Here is a 16,735-nt window from a genome sequence, read left to right as displayed (position 1 = left end):
TCAGTGGGGAGACAGCGATCTCCTCTCTATCCCCTTTCCTGTAGAAAATCGTCAATAGCAATCAGTTTGCATCAATTTGGTGGGAAGATGGTGAGATATGCGTAGGTGTCAATGACACTGTTTCAAAAGGAGACTTGCAGAGGGATGGCCCAGTGTTTGCAGCGCACCTGTCAGCTTACCCTGTGGAGTGTGCAAAGTGCTTCAGGACTTACACACATCCATCTGCTTTACCACCTTTTTCACTGACGACCGACCCCTCTGTCCTGAGAAAAGTAATGGGACAAACCTCCCCAGGGGCTGAGCCACTGTGATCGGGGTGGGGGGTGGGTCAGAAGCACATCCCAGGACTGCCTCTTGGGAATAGGATGCCTATTTCCCACTCGGGGAAGGGGGTTGACAACAAAGAGTGGATGCTGGGACTATTCCCAGAATGCTGCCAAGCATGTTCTTCACTAGCCCCGTGATCTTGGGAAAATTACCCAGCACTATGAGACTCAGGTTCTTGGTCTGTAAAATGGGTTTGATAAACCGTTTTTGTAGGACTGTTGGAAAGTAGGGGGTGTATTAAAATACCCAGCAAAATGCGTGGCGTGTATTGGATCTTTAATGATAGCTAGTTATTGAGCATTATTTTTGCCACGGACCCTACCACTCCTGTTCTTGAAATGTTTTTCCCATGACATATCAGAGAATTGGAAGCTCAACAGGAATCTAAATAGAAAAGTAGCCAAAAAGGCTGCTTAGTCTATTTCCCTCCTAGAGGCTAGATTATTTGATTTGGGTGTGGGGTCTTCTGCAACAAAACAGTACTTGCTTACAATTGGTCAACGGCATGCAAGGTAAGCGAAATACATTGTCACTGCAGTGGAGTCAGTTCTGCCTTTCCCTGGCCAGATGGAAGAGTGCCTGTCTAGTGACTCATTACATCAAGGACCAAGACCCTGATAGCACAGAAATCCTTGTTCTCTGCATTCGAATGCACTGGGACAAATGTGCAGGGCATCTTCGCTACCTGTTACAGGTGAGATTTCTCCACGATCCAAAAGGAACTTCTCAGAGCAATTTTCCTTTTCTGACGAAATTCCTCTCACGCCCAAGACACACCTTCTGTCAATGCCAGCAGCAGCCACCACCAGCTTCATCACAATCATCTCTCCCAGAGGGAATCCATTTCCCAAAGCCGCAAACGGCCTGAGCCTTTTACACTTGCGTGCTGTCCCCTGGAGCCCCACCGCCTCTCCCCTTCTTTTACTTGTTCTCTGGGACTGAGGGGACCCCTCACCACCTTCCCCACAGGACTGGGGCTCCCACCCTATCATTCAAGGGTGGGTGTGTCCTGCTGATCCTAGTATCCCCGCTACTAACACAGGGCCTTCCAGAGGACAGAGGCTCAGCGAACGTCTGTGAGGTAAGTGAACCACTGAGCAGGGCTCTTCTTTATTCTGATGAAATCTCTCCGACTCTCTTGAATGAACCAAGCAATTCTGGGTATACACATATAATGTTTCACAGAATGACACACAAAAAGGGATAAGAAGCGAGAGTTAACAAGCTTTTACTTTTATTTCTCTGTTTCATGACCCATTCGATTGTACTGCTAAGTTCTTTCACATTTCCAAGGAAATCCTGCTCCAATGCCATGGGATCTCATTCGGGATCACAAACCGGGATGGAAGGGGTGCCAATTTGTGTTACAGAACAGCACAACTCTTACTCTCAAACTGCTTAGCACAATGCACGTATGGTCAAAGTTATTCACAAACTTAGATGCTGAACCTTATTAAAACTTGTATTAAAAAAGAACATTTGAGGAATCCCTAAAGGAAAATAGATCAATTTCAATGTCATCACAGGAGCCCAAAAATGTTACACGCATGTTCCCCAACTTCCCTGGCCCTCACTACCTAGAATGCTGAGGGCTCTCTACTCAAACACAGAGTGAACAATAGGCCTCACTTCGTGCCCAGCAGGAGAAGCTACTGGGCGTGGGCCTGAAATGTGCCTGGATGCACGTGTGGCTCAGGCCCTCTGTTCCTGATCAGTCTCAGCCTCTTCAGACTGGGATGGCAAGGAACTGGGATTGTCCTCATTGAAACTGAGCAAAAACTCCAGGACTTTCGCCTTGGTGGTTTCAGCGTGGGCCCTGGGACCCCACAGAAACTCGTAACGAGCAGGCTCAGTGTTGGCCACCTGCCGATACTCCACATACTGTTCCTGTACCCAAACCTTGGTGATGAGCTCCCTGGGTTCCCCATACATGGAATGCTCCACCCCATCATACACCCCCATGACATTCAGGGCTTCCCACACTTTCTCCTCAGGGACAATGTCACCCTCCAGGTGGATCACACACAGGAGCATGACCAGGAGGCTGTTCTTGGGCATGTGGCGCCCATCGTGCCCCATCCCATCATAGGTGAGGCCCAGCGAGTTGACCATGACATAGGAGTGGTCACTGGCATCCACTTCCTTCACATCAATGCCAAAGACCAGCTGCAGGCACAGCGAAGCTTGTCTGAGGAGCTCGGGGAAGTGGTCCTCGTGCTCTTGGATGATGCTCAGCATTTCCGCCTGTGTGGTCGGCTCCTTTACACGGGACTTCAGCAGCAGGAACTTCACCAGGCTGACCATCTTCAAACGTAGGGCCTCTTTGAGAGAGGATTCGGTGTCTTCTGTGTTCTCCATGGCGCTTGGCCCCTCATCATATTGGCTGACGTAGCCCGCTTCCTCACTTTGGTTCAATGGAGGCGTCTCCATGGAAGCAGAGGAGAGGCAGACACCCAGTGGGCTGTGGGGAAGACTGGGTGCCACAGTAGCAGCCACCTCCTCTTGGCTGTCTGGGAACAGGGCAGAGGGGGGGGAAGCTGAGGAGGAGAGGGACGTGGCTTCCATCTTTTCATCCCTGAACGCCTGCACCTCCAGAAGACCCTGCTTCCCTCTTGGATCCTGATGGCCTCCCCCCAGCTTGCGGAGCTCATTCATCTGATGGTGAGGCATGTCAGGAGGCAACAAGAGTGTGGTGATGGGGACCCACACCTGGGGGGGAGGGAGTATGAGCGGCCTCCGCTGAGAAACTCTCTAGGTGGCTCTGACCAAGGCAACTTATAGTGCTCCTCTTTAGGGGTGCTATCAGGCCTCACAGGGGTCCCTCCTTTGGGGTGTCCTCTCCTCTAAGAAGCTGAAGGAGCAAGACAGATAGTACCTCAGGGTGTAGCTGGCACAGCCAGGTTTCTAGGGCTGACAGGATGGTGGGGTAAATTTAGGCGCTATGGGGTCACTTTTTCTGGGGTCAGGGAGCCACTGGGTACATTTTCAGGGTGGACACCTCACCTTAGCTCCTAGCACTGCCTGGCCTTCCTCTGCTCTGTGACCGGAGGACACAGACCAATCTGGAAATGAGGGGCTTAGTCTAGGTATTTCCAGGGCTGACAGACAGAGCAGGCAGATTTCTGTGGGGTCCCCTCTTTGTTCTGGGGATTCGAGTAAGTTCACGCCTCCCACACCATCCTCACCTTGATTCTTGGCAGGATCTGGGACTCCTCCCACTGTAGACAAGATGTGGCCCCCGGGATGACCTGACGTCGTCCGTTCAGACCAAGGTCCTCACCTTCCAGAGACCTCAGAGACAAAATGAGAAAGAGCCCCATAAGCCCCCCCCCCCGGCTTGGGTTCCCCCAACAACTAACAGTGGGGCTTGGGCCCATCCATTCTGGAGTACGGAGTGTCCATATTCTGTCCTCCAGATATGGGCCTTTATTCCTGGCTAGGCTAGGTCACCCTGCTGACCTGATTTCACCCTGAGTGACTGTCCTTAATGAGAACCCCTGATAACAAGTATGTGGGAGAAGGGAGAGCAGGTCATATCCAGGCACCCCTGCCTGCGCCCCTGAGGATGAGAACGGGGCTCCCACATGCGGAGTGGCTTCTTTTCTCAGGGAAAACGAAGATGCAGTTCTCTCCAAGGGTTCAGATGCTTCCAACCATGGCAAAATCTCAATTCCTCTTTTAATGATCTGAACTCGTCCCTTTTGACCAAGGTCCTCACCTTCCTGAAGGCGCCGAGACAAAAGTGAGGGGATCCACCTATGTAAACCCATGTCAGGGGTCTCAAAGTACTGAAAGCAGCACACAGCGTGTTTCAGTGGGGTCCCCATTGTCTGGGGTGGTGGTACACTCGGTCCTTCCCAACTTCCATGTTACTCCCGGAGGGCCTGGGCCCTTTTCCTTCTGCTGCTGCCCTGAGAGGCATAGTGGAGACTAAGGCCACCATGTCGCTGAGACCCCCACACAGGGAGGAAGTGGGGGAGGAGTCCCCTCCCGACCTCCTGCCAGGCCTCCCCTGGATACCTGCAGGGGTTTCTGGTGTATGTGGGGGGAGCCTTCCTGCCCAGGGTGGAATCCCCTCAGTCCTCCCTCACGGTCCTCACCTTTAAGTCTGTAGGGCCTTGGACTCCTTTCCTCCCTCTGCTGAACGGAGCTGCACCCCTCAGACAAAGCCCTCATTTCTGTAAGCACTCCACTGTGGACGTTAGGACGCACCGCATCTTGCTCCCATGCCCCAGGAACCCAGCTGTGCCCACAGGCCATGAGCTAGCTGGTCTGTGTTGTTACCATGGTGGGAGGTGACCTCAGTCCTGCCTCAAGGCCACATTTCCATTACTGGCAAGGCCTGGGCCCTTCCCCTTGTTGCCTGGCATTTGTCCCCTTCAGGTCAATGTCCTCTGCTCCCTTAGCCACTCCTCAGGCAGAAGAGCGGAAACACCCCAAAACCACAGCGCTGCCATGAGGGTTCCCCGTGTGGATGACAGGGTGGGGCACCTTTAATTTGTGCGAAGGGGCTGCATAATCCCACTTCCGGTCCTCCGCTTGTGTCCTGGAAGAGCCAGGCCCCATTCCTCTGCCTCTGTGGAGTCTGACCCCTAAGACCTCTGGTACCAGAGTCCTCCTGTCCTCCCTCAGTGTCCTTACCTGGACTAGTCATGTGCTGACTGGGTTCTCCCCTCTGCTGCCTGAGTTTCCTCCCCTCAGACCTTGTCTTTGATTCCCTAGTTCTCTGAGGAGGTGGGGGTTGGGTGGGGGGATTAGTACTCAGCCACTGAGCCCAGCCCCAGCAACTCAGTGCTGAGAGCACGGCAAACCTAGGTTCTGTTGTGCCCCTCAGTCCCCCCTCAAGGTCATACCTTGAATCTCTGCTGGAAGGGACTAGAGTCTGTACCCTCAGACGAAGGCGGTGAGTCCCGGAGTTTCCTGAGGAGGTGGGGCTTGGGGGAGGGGTGCTCAGCCCCACAGCCCTACCCAGAGTCCACCAGAGCTAACAGTAGCGCCCTCAGGTGGATTCCGCAAAGCCCTCTTTGCTGGAGCGCAGGGAAGCCTCAGTCCTCACAACCCTCGCAGAGAAAGCTGCAGTCCCAGGGTCGATGCTATAGGGGGCGCTGCAGCTTCCACGACCTTGGGGGAAGGTCAGAGAAGAAGCCTCTCTTCCCCTTGTGTCTCTTCCCCAGCACAACTGAGAATTTGGAAACAGTGTGTCTGAACGTTCAGTTTTCCCTGAAGACGCTGAGCGGCGGCAAGGATTTGGGGAGGTCCTGCAGCTTTGCAGTTCTCTGAGTTGGCCTTGTGGAGGGCCGTGGTTTTCACTTTTTCATCCTCTTTCATAGTTAAGTAATACATTTTACACCTCTACCTAGTCTGTGTCCATTTTATGCGTGTATATAAACATAAACGTAGATTAGATCTACTTGCATACCCATATGTATACATAACATGCACAGAAACATGTATATATGCATGCGTGTTTATGGCATATATATTTATACGTGCTACATAACTTATTTCGTGGAAGAATACCTGCTCTTACTGTGCATGGTTCACTGTGATATTCGCTATCCTAATTCTTGTCTATTCTTCATCTTCTATTAAAACAATAATTTTGAAAAGCCGGTCCTCACCCACTAAGGTGGTTTCCCAGGTTGAGCACAGACTCAGTGAAATGCCTCAGTGCTCCCATGTTCCCACTGTCCTGCTATCGTCTGTCCCAGCGTGACCGGCACGTGTGGTCTCAGGGCCTCAGATCTGTGCAATGAAGTTGGGTCAGTTTAAAATCTTCCCTCCTAGCCATCCTGTCATCTGCATCATGCAAACTACTGCCCCTCCCAGCTTCCTCTCCCCCACCCCCCGACCCCAAACGCAAAGACCAGCTCACCACAGCCTCCAGTCTCCCCCAGGACTTTCTCATGTTTATTGTTTAGATTTTTTGTTGTTGAACTACCTGCCACCCCCCACCCCGAACAGCTTCCATCTATATTTTTCTAGTTTTGATTTAGGGAGCAGAAGACAACCACCCAAGCTTAATTGTCAGGTTGGTAACTGCCAATAGGACACTAAATATGTCCATAGTTTAAGTTGAATTGACATATTTGCAATATTCTCTTTCCTTGAATGACTGTTAATGGCTCCATTTATTTGGGACTTTTTTTTCTGACCTGAATCTATCAGTAAACTTTTTTACTAGCCTTCATAAAGATCTTGTATATTTTTATTAGGCTTCTTAGTTAATTTTGGATTTTATTGCTGTGGTGAATGGGATCTTCTGTAGTACATGTTCTAATTAGATTTTTTTCTTTTTGTATGGCCAGGTTCTTGATTTGGCTATAGTGGTTTTCATACACTTTTCCTGCAGTCTCTCATGCATTGGAATAACCTTTGTGTCTATTCCTTTACATTTTCTAGATTGATGATCGTATGATCAACAGACACTATTTGTTTCTTTTCAATATTCATGCCTCTTATTCACTTTGACACCCATAGCTCTGGCTTGGTGTTCCTGTACAGTCTTGGGTGGCAGAAGAGACAGCCTACGTCTCTGACTTCTCCCTGCCTGTAATGGGAATGCTTCTAACATTTCACATTCAAGTAGATTGCTGTCAACTTTAGGAAGGGAAACTCCCTTTTACGCTTAGTTCGCTGAAAGGCTTCACTCTGAACTCATACTGAATTTCTTTCCGAGGCTTCCTCTGTACCCATTGACATGACCAAATGTTTTCCCTACTCTACCTTGTATGTAGGGAATTACGATTAAGTTCTTTTCCTAACATTAAATCCTATTTTTATTTATTTGACATGGGCTCCTTGTTCATTTAATTCACTATTGTGTTCAACATGCCATTAATATATGTAGGATATTTTCTGCTATGTGAATGAGCTTGTCTAAAGAGTTCTTCTCACGGGAATTCCTCATCTGGATTTTGAATAAAGCAGAGATAGCCTGGGAGGATGAGGTGAACAATTGCCAATCTTTTGGTAGGCTTTGGAGGAGTTGCCATAGATGATGAGTTCTCACTGACCATTTGATAGAACTGGCTTTCAACATTGCCTTTTTCTGGAACATTTCAGGGTGGCTTGAGCTTTGAATACAAGTTTCAAAGGTCTGTAGCTGTACCACTGCTTATTTAGCGATTCACCTGTTGAAGGAAGTCTTGGTTGGCAATTGTGAATAAAAGTGCTCTACATACTCATGTACAGTTTGGGTGTTTTTTGTGCACTCCAAATTCACTTAGATAAGACCAGGAGTAGGGAGGCTGAGTCTAGTGGTAAGTCTATGTTTAACTTTATAAGAAACTGCCAAAGTGTCTTCTAAAGTGACTGTAACATTTTTCCTTCCTATCATCAATGAAGAAGAATTCCAGGTCCTCTCCAAAATTTGGTATTTTCAGGTTTGGGTACCTTAGCCATTCTGATAGGTTTGTAGTTGAACCTTTTGTTCAGTTCACATTTACATTTTCCTAATGAAAAGTGATGCTGAGCATCTTTTGGATGCTTTTTTGTGATCTGTGTACACTCTTTGGTGAAGTGTCTTTCAATTAGTTACGTATATTTTTTAATTTATTGGGGTGAAAATTGTTAGTAAAATTACATAGATTTCAGGTGTACAATTCTGTATCACATCAGCTATAAATCCCATTGTGTGTTCACCACACAGAGTCAGTTCTCCTTCAATGACCATATATTTGATCCCCCTTACCCTCATCTCCCACACCCCTCCCCCTTTACCCTCTGGTAGTTACATATTTTTATTGGCTTGTTTGTTTTTCTAATACTAAAAGTTCTTTATTCATTTGGGACATGAGTCCTCCATCAGATACGGGATTTAAAATATTTTCTCCCCATCTGGGGTTTTCCCCCCTTTCTCTTTTCAGTGCCTTTAAAAAAATAACCTTTGTTATTTAAGATAGTTTTAGATTTGCACAAAATTTGCAAGAACAAGTCAGAGACCTTCCATAGACCCTACACCCAGCCCCCAGGCCGATTATTTTCATCATACGTTGTATGATGTATTTGTCACATCTAACAAACCCATATCAATCCCAAAAGTCTATTATTGTTACAGGATCCCATCTAGGAATGGGGCTCCCACATGCTGAGTGGCATCTTCTTTTCTCAGGGAACACAAAACTTTCTCCAAGGAAGCGTTCAGAAATGTCCAACCATGGCAAAACCTTGTTTTTCTTTTCATGACCTGAATTCATCCCTTCTGAGCAAGGCACTCAACTTCCTAAGGACCCCGAGACAAAAGTGAGGGGAACCCACCTCCAGAGACCCATGTCGGTGGTTTCCAAGGGCTGACAGCAGCATAAAGAGGTTTTCACCGGGACCTCCATTGTCTGGGGTGCTGGTAGCCTCATCTTCCCCAAGCTATGAATAGTAAGGCTATGTTGTCTTCCATAAACTAAATTGTGTTGTACACATAAATATGTATGACATAAACACGCATGCATATATGTTTCTGTACATGGTATGTATGCATATGGGTATGCAAGTAGATCTAATCTACGTTTATGTTATGTTTATATAAACCCATAAAATGGACACACAGATTAGGTAGAGGTGTAAAATGTATTACTTAACAATGAATGAGGATGAAAAAGTGAAAACCACGGCCCTCCACAAGGCCAATATAGAGAACTGCAAAGCTGTAGGGCGTCACCAAATCCTTGCTGCTGCTCAGTGTCTTCAGTGAAAAGTAAACCTTTAGAACACATTGTCTCCAATTCTCAGTTGGGCTGGGGAAGAGACAGGCAGGGAAGAGAAGCTTCTTCTCTGACCCTCCCCCAAGCGTGTGGCAGCTGCAGCGCCCCCTATAGCATCGACCCTGGGACTGCAGCTTTCTCTGCGAGGGTTGTGAGGACTGAGGCTTCCTTACACTCCAGCAAAGAGGGCTTTGCGGAATCCACCTGAGGGCGCTACTGTTAGCTCTGGTGGACTCTGGGTAGGGCTGTGGGGCTGAGCACCCCTACCCCAAGCCCCACCTCCTCAGGAAACTCGGGGACTCACAGCCTTCTTCTGGGGGCACAGACTCAAGTCCCTTCCAACAGAGATTGAAAGTATGACCCTGGGGGGAGACTGAGGGGCCCCACAGAATCCAGGTTTGCCCTGCTGTCAGCACTCAGAGTCGCCAGGGTTGGGTTGTGTTGTTGAGTATTTCCACCATCCCCCGCCAGCTTCCCGCACCTCAGACAACTCAGGAGTCAAGGATAAGGCCTGAGGGGATCAACCTCGGTCAGGCAGAGGGAGGGCCCAGGACCTGCCAGGAGTCAAGGACAGCACCCTAAGGGAGACTGAGTGACCCTGGCCCCCATAACAGAAGCGATTCTGGTGGGCCTTACAGCGGGTATGTGTGGGGGGGAATTTCCTCACGTGGCGTTTCCCGATTTCTGCATCAGGGTCTGAGACACTCTGGGGCTTCGGTATAAGGAGCAAGGCCTCAGGCAGCAGAGGGAAGGATCCCCGGTCCGTCTGCATCCGAGGCAAGGACACTGAGGGAGGACTGGAGGACTCTGGTACCAGAGGGCTTAGCGGTCAGGCTCTAGGCAGGCAGAGGAACGGACCCCCCCCCACCAAGGCTCTGCCAGGAGGCAAGAGGAGGACCCGAACTGGGATTATGCAGCCCCTTCGCACAAATTAAAGGTGACTCACCCTGTCATCCACACAGGGAAGTCTCACGGCAGGGCTGTGGATTTGGGGTGTTTCTGCTCTTCTGCCTGAGGGGTGGCTCAGCAACCTGAGGGCATTGACCTGACAGGGCCGGATGCCAGGCAACAAGTGGAAGGGCCCAGGCCTTGCCAGTAATGGAAATGTGGCCTTGAGGCAGGCCTGAGGTCACCTCCCACCATGGTAACAACACGGACCAGCTAGCTCATGGCCTGTGGGCACAGCTGGGTTCCTGGGGCATGGGAGCAAGATGCGGTGCGTCCTAACGTCCACAGTGGAGTGCTTACAGAAATGAGGGCTTTGTCTGAGGGGTGCAGCTCCGTTCAGCAGAGGGGGGAAAGGAGTCCAAGGCCCTACAGACTTAAAGGTGAGGACCCTGAGGGAGGACTGAGGGGGTTCCACCCTAGGCAGGAAGGCTCCCCCCACAGACATCAGAAACCCCTGCAGGTATCCAGGGGAGGCCTGGCAGGAGGTCGGGAGGGGACTCCTCCCCCACTTCCTCCCTGTGTGGGGGTCTCAGCGACATGGTGGCCTTACTCTCCACTATGCCTCTCAGGGCAGCAGAAGGAAAAGGGCCCAGGCCCTCCAGAGTAACATGGAAGTTGGGGAGGACCGAGTGTACCACCACCCCAGACAATGGGGACCCCACTGAAACACGCTGTGTGCTGCTTTCAGTACTTTGAGACCCCTGACATGGGTTTACATAGGTGGATCCCCTCACTTTTGTCCCGGCGCCTTCAGGAAGGTGAGGGCCTTGGTCAAAAGGGACGAGTTCAGATCATTAAAAGAGGAATTGAGATTTTGCCATGGTTGGAAGCATCTGAACCCTTGGAGAGAACTGCATCTTCGTTTTCCCTGAGAAAAGAAGCCACTCCGCATGTGGGAGCCCCGTTCTCATCCTCGGGGCGCAGGCAGGGGTATGACCTGCTCTCCCTTCTGCCACATACTTGTTATCAGGGGTTCTCATTAAGGACAGTCACTCAGGGTGAAATCAGGTCAGCAGGGTGACCTACCCTAGCCAGGAATAAAGGCCCATATCTGGAGGACAGAATATGGACATCCGTACTCCAGAATGGACGAGCCCAAGCCCCACTGTTAGTTGTTGGGGGAACCCAGTCCGGGGGGGTGGAGCTTATGGGGTTCTTTCTCATTTTGTCTCTGAGGTCTCTGGAAGGTGAGGACCTTGGTCTGAACGGACGACGTCAGGTCATCCCGGGGGCCACATCTTGTCTACAGTGGGAGGAGTCCCAGATCCTGCCAAGAATCAAGGTGAGGATGGTGTGGGAGGCGTGAGCTTACTCGAATCCCCAGAACAAAGAGGGGTCCCCACAGAAATCTGCCTGCTCTGTCTGTCAGCCCTGGAAATTCCCAGACGTTCTGTTAGCCTGAGCCCCTCATTTCCAGATTGGTCCATGTCCTCCGGTCACAGAGCAGAGAAAGACCAGACAGTGCTAGGAGCTAAGGTGAGGTGTCCACCCTGAGAATTTACCCAGTGGCTCCCTGACCCCAGAAAAAGGGACCCCACAACGCCTAAATATACCCACCATCCTGTCAGCCCTAGAGCCCTGGCTGTGCCAGCTGCACCCTGAGGTACCATCTGTCCTGCTCCTTCAGGTTCTTAGAGGAGAGGACACCCCAAAGGAGGGACCCCTGTGAGGCCTGAGAGCACCCCTAAAGAGGAGCCCTTGTAATTTGCCTTGGTCAGAGCGGCCTAGAGCGTTTCTCAGCGGAGGCCGCTCACACTCCCTCCCCCCCAGGTGTAGGTCCCCATCACCACACTCTTGTTGCCTCCTGACAGGAGTCATCATGCCTCACCATCAGATGAATGAGCTCCGCAAGCTGGGGGGAGGCCATCAGGAGCCAAGACAGTGCCAGAACCTGTTGGAGGCGGAGGTGTTCTGGGCTATGGAAGACGATGTCCTATCAGTTGCGTCCTCCTCATCTTCTTCCCCCTCTGTTGTGTTCCCAGACAGTCCAGAGGAGGTGGCTGCTGCTGTGGTTCCTAGTCTTCCTCAGAGACCACCAGGCGCCTATCCCTCTCCCGAGGCCATGGGAGCCCCTCCATTGAGCGAAATCCAGGGAGCAGGCTCCAGCAGCCAAGATGAGGAGCAGCAAAGCAGCACGGAGGACCTGGAAGATGCCGAGTCCTCTGTCAAACAGGCAGTGCACTTGAAGATGTCCGAGTTGGTGCGGTTCCTGCTCCAGAAGTGCCGTGCAGAGGAGCCGACCACAAAGGCGGAAATGCTGAGCAGCGTCATCAGAGAGCACGAGGACCACTTCGCTGAGATCCTCCGCCAAGCTTCGCTGTGCCTGCAGAGGGTCTTTGGCATTGATGTGAAGGAAGTGGACCCCAGCGACCACTCCTATGTCCTGGTCAACTCGCTGGGCCTCACCTATGATGGGATGGGGCACGATGGGCGCCACATGCCCAAGAACGGCCTCCTGGTCATGCTCCTCTTTGTGATTCTCATGGCGGGCGACAGCATCCCTGAGGAGAAAGTGTGGGAGGCGCTGAATGATATGGGGCTGCATGACGGGGTGGAGCATTCCATCTATGGGGAGCCCAAGGAGCTCATCACCAAGGTTTGGGTGCAGGAACAGTATGTGGAGTATCGGCAGGTGGCCAACACTGAGCCTGCTCGTTACGAGTTCCTGTGGGGTCCCAGGGCCCACGCTGAAACCACTAAGTTGAAAGTCCTTCAGTTTTTGTTCAGGGTCAGTAGCATGGATACCAGGCCCATCCCATTCCAGTCTGAAGAGGGTGAGAGTGACGAGGAAGAGAGGGCCTGAGCCACACGTGCATCCAGGCACAGTTCAGGCCCAGGCCCAGTAGCTTCTCCTGCTGGGCTCAAAGTGAGGTCCAGTCTTCATTCTGTGTTTGAGTAGAGAGCCCTCAGCGTTCTAGGTAGTGAGGGCCAGGGCAAGTTGGGGAACATGTGTGTAACGTTTTTGGGCTCCTGTGATGATTTAGAAATTGATCTATTTTCCTTTAGTGATTTTTTCAAATGTTGTTCCTTTTAATAGAAGGTTTAATAAGCTTCAACATCTATGTCTGTTAATAATTTTGATCATACATGTATTTGTACTAAGGAGTTGAAGAGTAAGAGTTGTGCTATTGTGTAACACAAATTGGCACCCCTTCCATCCCAGTTTGTGATCCCGAACTAGATCCCATGGCATTGGAGCAGGATTTCCTTGGAAATGTGAAAGACCTTAGCAGTACAGTCGGTGGGTCAAGAAATAGAGAAATAAAAGTAAAACGCTGTTAGTTCTGCTTGTTATTTCTTCTCAGTCTTTCTGTGAAATAAATTATCTATTTATACCTTGATGTGCTTGGTACATCCACGAAAATTAGAGACAATTCATCTGAATAAGGACAACTCCCGCTCACTGGCTCATTTCTAGAGCCTCTGTCCTCTGGAAGGCCCTGTGTTAGTAGCGGGGACACTAGGATCAGCAGGACACACCCACCCTTGAATGATAGGGTGGGAGCCCCAGTCCTATGGGGAAGGTGGTGAGGGGTCCCCTCAGTCCTAGAGAACAAGTGAAAGAAGGGGAGAGGCGGTGGGGCTCCAGGGGAGAGCACGCAAGTGTAAAAGGCCTTAACTCAGGCCGTTTGGGGCTTTGGGAAACTGGTTCCCTGTGTGGGAGATGATTGTGATGAAGCTTGTGGTGGCAGCGGTCAGGGTGGGCAGATGGTGTGTCTTGTACGTGAGAGGAAAACCTGGGAAGGAAAACTGCACATAGCAGTTATTTGGGGGATAGTGGATAAACCAGAGAGCAATCCTCACCCGGGGCAGATAGGGAACGGGTCCCACACGCTTGTTCCAGTGCAGTGAATACAGGGTACAAACTAGATGTTTCACACCCATCACCTGCAAGGATTTCTGCAGAAACTCAGTCATGTCCCTTTGAAGTGATGCCGAGAAGCCTCTAGACTGACACTCTTTCCCCGGCCATGGAACACCAGCCACAGCGCATTAAAGAGGATATTTTAATTACATTATCTTGTGTGTAATTTGTACAACTCTAAGCAAGGGCTAGATGTTGGTGAGGGTGAATGAATGACAATGGTGCTTTGGAGGTAAGAGCAGCTGGGCGGGAGGGAAAAGGGTGGTCTTTGACTCAAATTCTAGGAGCTTTGAGTTGTATCCTCCTGGGAAAGACTCCCCTACACTCAAATTAAATAATAGGTCCTCTAGGAGGGAAATTGTCCTGAGTTTTATTTGTGAAGCAGTATTTTTGGCTAATTTAATGTTCTGAATAAATTAGCATTGCATAATCTCTGAGATCTGAGAAACAAACAAACAAAAACCAAATTTTCCAGAGGAGAGAGCAGTAGGGCTTGGGAGTGATATAATACTAGACATCACTGCCACTCACCAAAGTTGCAACGTACACCAGGCACTGTGCGAGTCGCTTTACAAACTCCATACTCTCCTGCAGTCCTACAGGACAGGGCTCATCAGACCCACTTACTTCACAGATGAAGAACCTGACGCTCACAGGCCTGGTAATTTTCTCCAGATTACGTGACTAGTAAGTGCCAGGACGGAGACGGACCCCTGGCCTGAATTCATCTAGAGTCTATGTTCTGCCGCCTGTAGCAGACCTATCTCACGGTTCATTTCTTTTCTCAGTACTATGCATGACTTCTCTCAGACGACACAGTAGGACCCTGTGGCCCAGGTAGTAAAAGCAGGCCTAAGGAAGGAAGGTGACAATGAGGATCAAACACAAGTTGGGGATGTGTGAGGTTTGTTGAGGGCTAACTGTGCCAGGTGCCGGCATTTCTGCCCAGTGCCAGCACTTTCCCCCATGCCAGCACCCTTCCCCTGGGCTTCCTCTGTGTGCCTTCCTGTCCACCTCCTGAACCCGGCCTGTTGACCTGCACAGAATCTGCTGCCCTCATCCCGACAGAGAGCTATTTCCTGCACAAGTGTGTCCTATTTCCTGCACAAGTCCCCTGCTCTCCCGTCGCTCACCGTGGATCCGGTGTGACAAGCACAGCCTCTGAGTGGAAAGTGTGACGTTGGACCAGCCTCTTTAGATACCTGGTCATCCCTCCCTGGGAGTCTTCACCACACTCTGTTTTCCCAGGGGGCTGGGAGTGGAGTCTGATTATGCCTGTCATCTGCTGGGCCTTGAGACATAACCCTGACTTACACACAGGACTTTTGAAGCCACCCTGGTGTTTGCAGTAGGACTTCAATGGGCTTCTTATTTGAAGCTTGGAGTTGAACACATACCCAGAGGAAAGAGCTTATTTAGGTGGTCAGAAATTAACGCCTCATCATAAATGTTAGATGAGGAGCAAACATTGAGTAAAACCAAATTCCTCTGAAAAACAAACAAACCTGGAATGCTGTTAAGAGATGCGAAATGGTTCCTTGGTGAACATGTGAGGTCAAACTTAAAAGAAAAAGAATTTAGGCATCCTCCACCTGTGTCCTCTCTGGTATCTGCCCCACAGGAAAGTCCTGACTTTCAGTGAGCCTGATGGCACACGTGCACGTGTTCAAGTTCAGTCACATGGACAGTAGCAGAGACTCACAGGTTACAATTTGACCCATGCAACCAAAGGAAGGAGAAAATTCTTAGCCTACTGACATTAGAGCAAAGGGAAGGGCAGGAAGGTGCCATTGAGTGGAGAAGGCGAAGCCTCCTGGCTGAGATTTCCCTGATCCTCTTACAATGAGATGGAGTTCTGTATTTGAAGGCATCGGTCACGTAGCAGGCACTTAAACATTCAGAGAATTTCCAGGCACATCTGACCAGAGGAACTCCTCCGAGCAATGAAAATGATAACGGTTGCTTTGTGTTGAGCTCCTACAATGTGACGGTGTGTGGCAGGGACAGACTTCACTGCCCGTCCGTATCTTGTCTTGCTCTCGTTCCTGGACATAGGGGACACTACGTTACCAGTCCACTTGGAGTTGAAGGGCCATGTGATGACCCATTGCTACTGAGACAAGAGCAGAGCAAGCATATGAGAGCCAGTAGGCCAGTTCAATGCTCTCTGCCTCGGTTCACCAGCAAGCATAGCAACTGTGTGTTGAGATGGGGGAACCACAAGATGGAAGCAGCCTGGACCCCTGGGTCACCTGCAGCAGAGGGCCCCTGACAAACCGCATCAGAATTTATTCTATTCTACTATTTCTGTTATTAGGTTTACATAAATATTTAATATAAAGATTACAATATATTGCATATAGTGTGTATTCCATACAGTGCATACATTCTTGTTGCAAAAAAAAAAAAGCTCTAAAAATACAGATTAATCACAATTTCTCACTTTACAAAATTCCTCCCCAACTCAGCCCCCTCCTCAGAGGGCACCACAAATGTTGCTGTATATGATTGCTAAACTTATTCTAGGAGTTTTCATACACAGATGTGGTATGAAATACACATGTGTGGCATTATCCACGATGTACATATTGATCAGTCATATGCCTTTGCCACTTAATGAGATGGATGCCGGACATTCCCATGACAGCACTTATAGACCTACCTCACTTCTGCAAGACAGGCAAACAGCCCTATTCAAAAAGAGCAAAGGAATTGAACAGACATTTCTCCAAAGAAAACATACACATGGCCAATAAGCACATGAAAAGATGCTCAACATCACTAATCATTAGGGAAATGTAAATTGAAACCACAATGAGATGTTACCTCATCCCCTTAGGATGGCTACCATAAAAAAATATAGAAAATCTCAAGTGTTGACAAAGATGTGGAGAAA

At 49.9% G+C, this 16,735-nt stretch overlaps 2 protein-coding genes across 2 annotated transcripts; one reads left to right on the top strand and one right to left on the bottom strand.

Moving 5' to 3' along the window:
- Window positions 1-1,635: 1,635 nt before the first annotated feature.
- On the bottom strand, window positions 1,636-2,997 carry LOC141569734 (melanoma-associated antigen 10-like). Its single transcript, XM_074324102.2, has one exon. It carries the CDS (start codon window positions 2,995-2,997, stop codon window positions 2,020-2,022), a length of 978 nt encoding a protein of 325 aa, XP_074180203.2. The 3' UTR covers window positions 1,636-2,019.
- Window positions 2,998-11,793: 8,796 nt separating this feature from the next.
- LOC141569544 (melanoma-associated antigen 10-like) lies at window positions 11,794-12,777 on the top strand. The gene has a single exon (XM_074323220.2). The coding sequence runs from the start codon at window positions 11,794-11,796 to the stop codon at window positions 12,775-12,777; it is 984 nt and encodes a 327-aa protein (XP_074179321.2).
- The last annotated feature ends 3,958 nt before the right edge of the window (window positions 12,778-16,735 follow it).

The sequence above is a fragment of the Rhinolophus sinicus genome, chromosome 18 (genome assembly GCF_057876585.1).
Source record: "Rhinolophus sinicus isolate RSI-liver-muscle chromosome 18, RSI-T2T, whole genome shotgun sequence".
Classification (NCBI taxonomy): domain Eukaryota; kingdom Metazoa; phylum Chordata; class Mammalia; order Chiroptera; family Rhinolophidae; genus Rhinolophus; species Rhinolophus sinicus.
The sequence above is the reverse complement of the archived record's forward strand: the minus strand, read 5'-3'. Positions and strand labels throughout refer to the sequence as shown.

What these genes read in the sequence shown, in the direction of transcription:
- LOC141569734 (XM_074324102.2), bottom strand. Translation starts at nt 2,997, where the DNA reads ATGCCTCACCATCAGATGAATGAGCTCCGCAAGCTGGGGGGAGGCCAT.
- LOC141569544 (XM_074323220.2), top strand. Translation starts at nt 11,794, where the DNA reads ATGCCTCACCATCAGATGAATGAGCTCCGCAAGCTGGGGGGAGGCCAT.